The following is a 7,951-nucleotide window of genomic DNA, read 5'->3' on the forward strand; positions in this document are numbered from 1 at the left end:
TCTGTGGACGGAATGCTAGGCAAAAACTTTCAGACCTTGCTCAGAGCAATGGCAGAACGCCTAACAGAAAAATGGAAGAAACCTTACATTTTAGTGGTGAACTGGATAAGGGTAACAACAACCATCTGTGCGACATTAAGGGCCAGCAGCACGTGTCTAAGGAGGACAAGGAAGAAGTGGAGGATCCTTAGAGAGTTTGAAGATGAGGCTGGAGTACCAGCTTTTTATTAATTTAAATAGCAAATGTTTGATTATTTTTCCATGTCCAAATTGTACTATTACTTATTATATTAAAGTGTTTTGTGTGGATATTTTCTAGTATTAAATATTTTTTACAAAAACATTTTCAGCCCTTAAAAGTAGAACTTATAAAACTGGATCATGAACTTTGGCTGTTGTTTAGTATTTAATAATACTTAAGATCTAAGGACATTAATAGTCTTTTATAAACTGAGCAAACCCAATTATTGTAACTTAAAACCAACTTGAGGTAAAAACTATATAAAAACAACATAAACAGATTAAAATCTTGATTTTTTTAACAACCTTAACTACTGTACTAGCCCACTACCTATAGTGTGTTAAGTTGTCCACCTTACAAGTGAGAACATTTCAACAGCATATGGCTTCAGGCTAGCTTTGTGTTTACGCTGATATTAAGCCATTATTGACATCTTGCCGTGGGCTACTATGAGTCTTCCTCTTATGTCATAACATTCTGTTTACTACATATTTTCTAATTCCTATTCTGGGAAACCGTCTGGAAACCAGAAAACAACTTTCACCCTTGAATTCCATTGTGTCTATTTGTAAATTCCTTCCTTCACCTTTCCTTCCAAACATTGTCTCAGTTTCATTTATTTTAATCATCTTTTTATTTCCCCCCTTATTTTTAGGTAAAAAACACATTAATAATGGATTCATAAAAAGCTAAATATACTGGAGAAATTGAAAAATATTACAAGATGTACATTGTACCTTACATTTACATTTGACTTAACTTTAAATGTTTAGATTAATTCCAGAATAGATAGTATTGAAAAACTACATTTGCCAAAGCGCTATTACCCTCTTTCTTGTCCTCGCGCATCTTGTTAGTTCTAATGCAATTCACATTTTTTGCTGTCACCATCAATGACTCAATCTTTACTTGGCCAAATTGGTTTTAAGTGTTTTCAGTTCCCCGTCTTCAGGTGTTTCTATAACCACTCTTCATGACCCTAGTGAATCGATTATGAAGTTTAGACTGGCAATCTACTAGCAAATTAATCTTAAGGCAAATGATTGGTCTCCTGACAATATGCCTGGTATTTGAACCTTTTACGCAATATTATCTCTAGGTTTCAATATTTTTTGTCATAGTATTTCAGGGAGGTAATAACAAGTCATTTGATTTTTATATTTTTATTAAAAGCTTAAACAAAGAAACGTATAGTTGGCAGGTGTCAAGCTTATCTAATAAATTTAACTTAATTGAGAGATAATCTTGAGATCTTCCAACTTGGTTGCCTTATAAATACAGTTTTGATTTCTCTACCTAATCAGTAAAATAAATACAATACATATGATACATATTGAATGATTAATTGAGCACATTTTTATGGTAACTCGTACTTCTGACCTGAAATTGATTTTGAAGTACTTTATAAACTTATTGTACAATAGGCCGAACACATAAAGGTGTTCTCATTTCTGTGTTTAGTAGGCCTAATCAGAAAAAATCTCAAATTTTATACAAATTCGTCAGTTTATGATGCTTAAGTTTTTGCTTGAAATTAATTATTGTTACCAAATCATTTATTAAGTCACAAAGTGTTGTAGAAGAGGGAAATTTAAATAAACCTTACAAGGCTTTTTGAGGAAAAATGTTTACAGAATTAAAAAACATCAGCATTACTCTTGTGGAAACAATATGGCAAAGGAAAAAGTAACAAATTATTCAGTTGGAAATTGTTGTTAAGTTTAGAAGCGCAGGTTGAGGTTGGGGTTGTTGTGTTCAATCCAGCGTAGCAACATCTCGTTATCTTCGCACACGAAGGGTTTGCGGTGATGACATGCGACGTCGTGCCAGTGTATTCCGTCTCCGTAGAAGTTGTTGAGCAGAGCCAGACAATTCTCTGCGGCTCCGTTCTGAAGTTCCTCTCGGTTGTCAGGCTGTGGTCGGCCGATTCTGTCAACAAAAACCGTTTCTGAATCCAACATATTGACATTTGTTGGGTTAAATTTCTTATTAACCCCCAAAAAATTCAAATAGAGTTTCCTAAAGAAATATGTTGGTTTTGAATGGTACTTTTAGTATTCACGACAAGGACTTGTTGAGGCTGATGACTGATTCATTCCAGCATCCTAGATCAGATTATATTTACAGTACTCTGACACACCAAGGAGAAGAAGAGTGAGAGATGAGTTAATGCAAATGGCTAAAACAACAGATCAGTTTTGTTCTTTAGCAAGGACAATTAAAAGCCTTTTTCAAAAGACCAAAGATGAAGGACAGTAAGATTCAGTGTTTCAAGCTGTCAGAAACTTTATCAGGATTAAACATGTGACCTTTGATTACCAGGCGAGCACTGCATAGGTAGGTAGTTTGAATGCTAAATGCTACCCTACTATGTGGTTTACTGTACATGACCACATTAAACCCTCGGCCCACTCACCCGCCAGATTCGCTCCAGTCGTTCTGCAGACGGTTGGTGGTGGGGGGAAGCTTCTGCAGTTCGGACGTCCAGAACCATCCGTTAACACTCTTGGGCTGCAAGTCAGCTCGGTCGCATCCCTTGAAGTCACAGAGACGACCCGAAGTCCAAATGTACCTCACCTTATCTGCAAGTCAACAGGTGATATCGTAAACTTTGTATAGGTATTGATTTAACAAAATCGGTTGCAGAAAAACATAGGAATAGAAGGGGTTTGAAATGTTGAACGATTGTACATGGTTTAAGTTGTTGTTGATGTTGTAATGTTATCTGAACAGTAAAGTATCATTACTGTATCATAATTTTTTTACATGTAGTACAGAAACTAAAACCAGGACCAAAGTTGCGATGGAGAGAACAATTACAGAAGGATCTACACCGAATGGGTGCCTCCCTGGACTCCGCAGCAGATCGGCTGCAGTGGAGACAACTTGTTGACGAGGCCAAAAACCTTCTTTGGTTTGAGTGGCCAAGGAGGTAAGGTAAGGTAAGTACAGAAACTATGTACTATTTCATTAGGATAAGGATAGTGTAATTTTCCACCTTTATTTGTTTGCAAAAAATCCTAATAAAATTTGCAATGAATTTTCATCAGTAAAATGATTTGATCTAGCATTGTTCACTGAATAACTCTTCCAAGTGCATTCAGTAAAGTTTTTGGGTAATCAGATTATTAAAAAATCACTATATATCAATCTCATAAAGTAAAACCTCACTCACACTTATAGCAATAGATCTTTTCACTTTGTTGGTATTTCTGCTAATCACACAATATCCATACTCTAAGACAGCCCTGGGTAATATAGAAATCCCCCAAATATTCTAATAAGTTCTATGATTCTTTCAGGGTAATGTATATAATAAATTTCTGGGCAAAAGTTATTTAATTATTACGGTTTAGAAAATTTAAGAACCACGATTATTTAAAGAATATGTCTAGTTCTATACCTTGTACAAGATGTCTCTTTATCCATTCATTCTCCTCAGACGTCTGCAGACTGACAGCGTCCATGCACCTGGCTCGACACCAGTTACGCACACCAAGCCAGTCCTCTTCTTGGCGAGCCGTGGACGGGTCCTTCCATGAGAAGAAGTACCCTTTACCGTTTAACTTCTCGTGGATTTTTCCTAGTTAAAATAGTTCATGTAAATAAAATTACTGCACTTAAAAAGCTAAATGTATAGCATTGACAATATAAAATCATTATGACAGTATGAAGAGGTACTGGAGGTGCAATAAACTTGACATAAATAGAATAAATATTGCAAAATAAAGAGTTTTACAATAAATTGAAACCCTTAATTTCTTACCTTTTCAAAGATATCATCATGAAAAACTATGCTGATCACAGCAATGATTATAAAAAGACAACACAAGGTTTTTTTTCTTTTTATTTGTCAAACACTGTAGAACCTGCCAGAAATATAGGAAAAGTTGTGGTTTACATCCAAATATAATTGGCAACACTGTCAATATCAACTTGATGGCCACCTTTTGATCATGAAGATTCTTTCTCCCCAACTATACTCAATGCAAAAAAAAACTGGCGGGTGAAGGTAATGTGTAATAGGCCAGCTGGTATTAATCAACTGCCTGATCTATTTGAGTTGACTAGGACCTTCTTGGGTTGAAAATTCTGTCAGTGACAGTGAAATATTCTAACTGTTTTGTATGGTGTAAAGTATTTTATATTTTCTGTTTCCCCTGCTGGAATGGACGGGATGGATTCAGATAACCTTCTATTATCACTAAAATTATTGTAAAAAGATGTTACTGTACTCACTCTGTGCACAGAGTTGTGCTTGTGGACCTTCGAGCCAACGACCTCCCGGGAACTGAGCCATGGCGGCAGCTGCCAATAGCAGCGTCAATGTCACACTCCACATCTGCCAATCATGTAAACCACACGTTATTATACATTCCACATTATGTCATTGTCTTATAGATATTACAGTAGACATTCCATCTGTATAAGGCAGTTCTACCAACTCAGAGAGGCTACAGTGTAGAATTTTATTTACTCCTCAGTTTTTGATGCTGTAATAGTTGACGTGACACCAAAGATGCTATATGACTTACAATAAGTTGTGTTTTTACTTTGGTTTGTTTAATCATAGCCTCCTCAATACTAGGCCGTGGGGTTGGTTTGTAGCAACGCCACAACGGAATGCCTATCGCCATGGTATTAACATGAATAACATAAATGTTAACATAAACATATGCTCCATTATAAACCAGTGCGACAGCTGGTTCGGTTTGCCAGTACAGCAGGGTTTTAACTTTTCCCTCACCACAGGCCTCGTACTAGAGGAGGCTATGGTTAAATGCAAACATTATTTTTGTGAAACAAAAAAACATAAATTACTATTTTACTCGAGACGTTAGTCGTCATACTGGAGGTTCTAAAGACTTAAATGCTCCTTCAGCTAGATTAAGCATTTTTAAATAGCCACAAGTATCAGCAGATGAAGTTTTTTAAAATTGTCTGTTAATTTCCATAACTTAGATCTGAAAAGCTTGAAAACTCACTTGCCGATTTTTAAAATTGAACTGCCTTGACACCCTTCATTTTCAACTATAGGCGAGGATCTACAGTACTTACGTAGTTGCCATATAAGGTGTTACAAGTATTTATTTTATGCTGAACATGTTTCAAGATAAGCAACGTGCAATGTAATTTTTAATTTAATTAGCGAATGCTGCTGAAGATGAACTGTCATCAGCAGTTTGAAACATTTGCAGTATGAAATAAATACTTCTGATGGCAACTACATAAGTAGATCTTCACTTATAATCACAGGTCAAGGTGGCTAATCATAAAAAACCTTTTACTCCACAGTGGAATATTTAAACAACAATTTTTTAGTGAATAAGAATAGTAGGTTAAAAACAATAAGCGTTTTACCATAGATAAAACATACTCCCTTAGTCCTACCTATTAAGTTTCCGGTTTTTATTTTAATGTATTTACTTGCGAGCTGTACGTTGTATTTGTTTTTTATAGTAATTCTTTTTAGATTAATACCATTCATTTGAATGGCGTTGATGTCTATTACTAAGGGTTCAATGACAATAAATATGATTATGTTCAGTTGGTTTTTCAATTCAACTCATTTACATCAGCACACTCTGTTGAGGGTTCAATTCAACTATGTTCGTTGTTTTTCTGGCTACAACATTATCGTGGGAATGGAATGCTTAGTTTGATCAATATTCTAAGTTTATACTAGTAATGTACTTAGAGTGCTTTATTTCTGGAATATTAGGTACCAGGATTGAGATATAACCTTATTTTCTCTATCATCCACCTTCCTGCCTTTCTTCCCCTCACTGAGACAAATTATTCTCAATACAATAAAAATAATCGAAAAATAATGAATATATAAACAACATACAGGATCTTCTTTAGACATTTCTCTTTAAAATCAATAGACAACATTTTCTATTATCGAGGTCCTCAAACACTGTTAAAGCAACCCCCTTAAATTAAGCCCTATATTTATTTATGTAATTTATCCTACCTTGCAGATTATATGTTGCTGACTACAAAAATACATCCACAGTCAAATAAAATCCAATATAATTCAACTCAAAGAGTCTTTTGTTTGTAGCATACACATACATACATACATAAATAGTGTCAAATACAGACGTTGAAAAATTATAAACAAAGGTTTCTTAGAATTAACCTTACTTCCTATAACTCATGGAAAGAATAAATAGGTTTGTTAATGAAGCTAGCTTTGTTAATAAAGTACTGCTTTAATTTAATTTAGAATTTTTTACTTGATACCTCATCTGGGAGCAAATGTTTTACACAGGTTATTTACCAAATTAAATCAAAACTTTTAGAACTAAAATTACCGGTAAATGGTTATCTGATAGATAAAGCCAAATATGTCATTCCAAGTCCCGTAACGAATTTGAACCAACTCTACAATTACTATATAGTATCTTGCACCTGCACACTCTATTTTGTTTTATTATTTCTATGTCAATCCTTTTTAAAAGGAAACATTAACATTGACTTACGTCTACTCTTCTATTTTTTATATGTGACTTTTCAAATACATGGTAAATAAATTTAACAAATTATATTTTAATTTGTTTTAATAGGTACCACTGTTACTTTTCAAAGCTGTGCATTTTTAAACAGATTTATATTTGGAAAAAAATTCTCCAAATAAACTATGTTTTAATGTCTGTTCACAAGATTTAGGGAGTTTAAGGGGAAGGATTCCTGGTTCCCCTCCACTTTTTCTTAGCTCAATCAAAAATATATATCAGCTGTTGGCTGTTGTTTCAAAGAGAAAGTGAGGTGAAGGGGATCGTTTCCACTCAAACCACCTAAATTTTGTGAACTGTATTAATATTAAATGTGCATGATTTTAAATTATTTTTATTTGTCTAGTTTTTTACTAAAACTACTTAGAGAAGTATATCAAGATTTAAAAAAGATAAGTAATTAGATTATACAAGATAAACGATTACTCACCCTGAACAAGTATCACAACAACTGACCGCCTCTTCAGGAACTTCCTCTTATTTATGGTGGCTAGAGGTATTTACTAATAATCTATTTTTGTAGACACATTTCCACTAGCTGGCCTTGGGGAAAGTGTAGATAAGAGAGTGCTCTACCTAGTACAGGGTTGTGTCCTACCCCTAGATTAGATAACTGGCACTCTCATATGTCTGGAGTGAATCTTGACAGCTGTCATGATCAGCTGATGAGTAAAAAACAATGTCTTTTAAAGTGGTGGAATAAGGTAAACATAAAGGTAAAACAGAATATCCTATCCTATACTGAGCAATGTTTACTTGTATGTATGTGTTGCCTTGAGTATGCTTGCTTGCTTGCTCAAAGATCAAAGATCTCAAAAACGGCTTGACGATTTCCTTCGATGTTGTAAATAATTTATTTCTGGCCTGAAAATGTGTTTAATACAGTTAAAACTGCCAACAAAAAATAACATGGGAATTTTAGATTTACAACTTTTTGAATTTTCTCCGTAACCAATGTTGTAAAAAAACACTTTGATATACTAAATCACTTGTTTTTCTAATCTCTTTAAAATGGTCTAGAGGGAAATTGGAAAATTTTGCGTTTTGAGGCTCAAAATGAGAAAAATCTATTTTTACCCCATAAAACCCCGATTCCATGGTCCAATTATGCTGGTTCGTGAACTCATCCATGTTTATACCCACTTACACCTTCCAACCAAATTTCATCAAAACGGACAAAAAATGCACA

At 34.3% G+C, this 7,951-nt stretch overlaps 1 protein-coding gene across 1 annotated transcript; it reads right to left on the minus strand.

Moving 5' to 3' along the window:
- Positions 1-1,962: 1,962 nt before the first annotated feature.
- On the minus strand, positions 1,963-4,878 carry LOC128991675 (uncharacterized). Its single transcript, XM_054414769.1, has 5 exons — positions 4,777-4,878; positions 4,481-4,583; positions 3,645-3,824; positions 2,658-2,823; positions 1,963-2,170 (listed from the first exon to the last, which is right to left on the minus strand). The coding sequence occupies exons 1-5, from the start codon at positions 4,876-4,878 to the stop codon at positions 1,963-1,965; spliced, it is 759 nt and encodes a 252-aa protein (XP_054270744.1).
- Between the last annotated feature and the right edge of the window lie 3,073 nt (positions 4,879-7,951).

The sequence above is a fragment of the Macrosteles quadrilineatus genome, unplaced genomic scaffold (assembly GCF_028750875.1).
Source record: "Macrosteles quadrilineatus isolate MER2022 unplaced genomic scaffold, UCM_ALF_1.0 Scaffold_4__1_contigs__length_99947679, whole genome shotgun sequence".
NCBI classification, from domain to species: Eukaryota; Metazoa; Arthropoda; class Insecta; order Hemiptera; family Cicadellidae; genus Macrosteles; species Macrosteles quadrilineatus.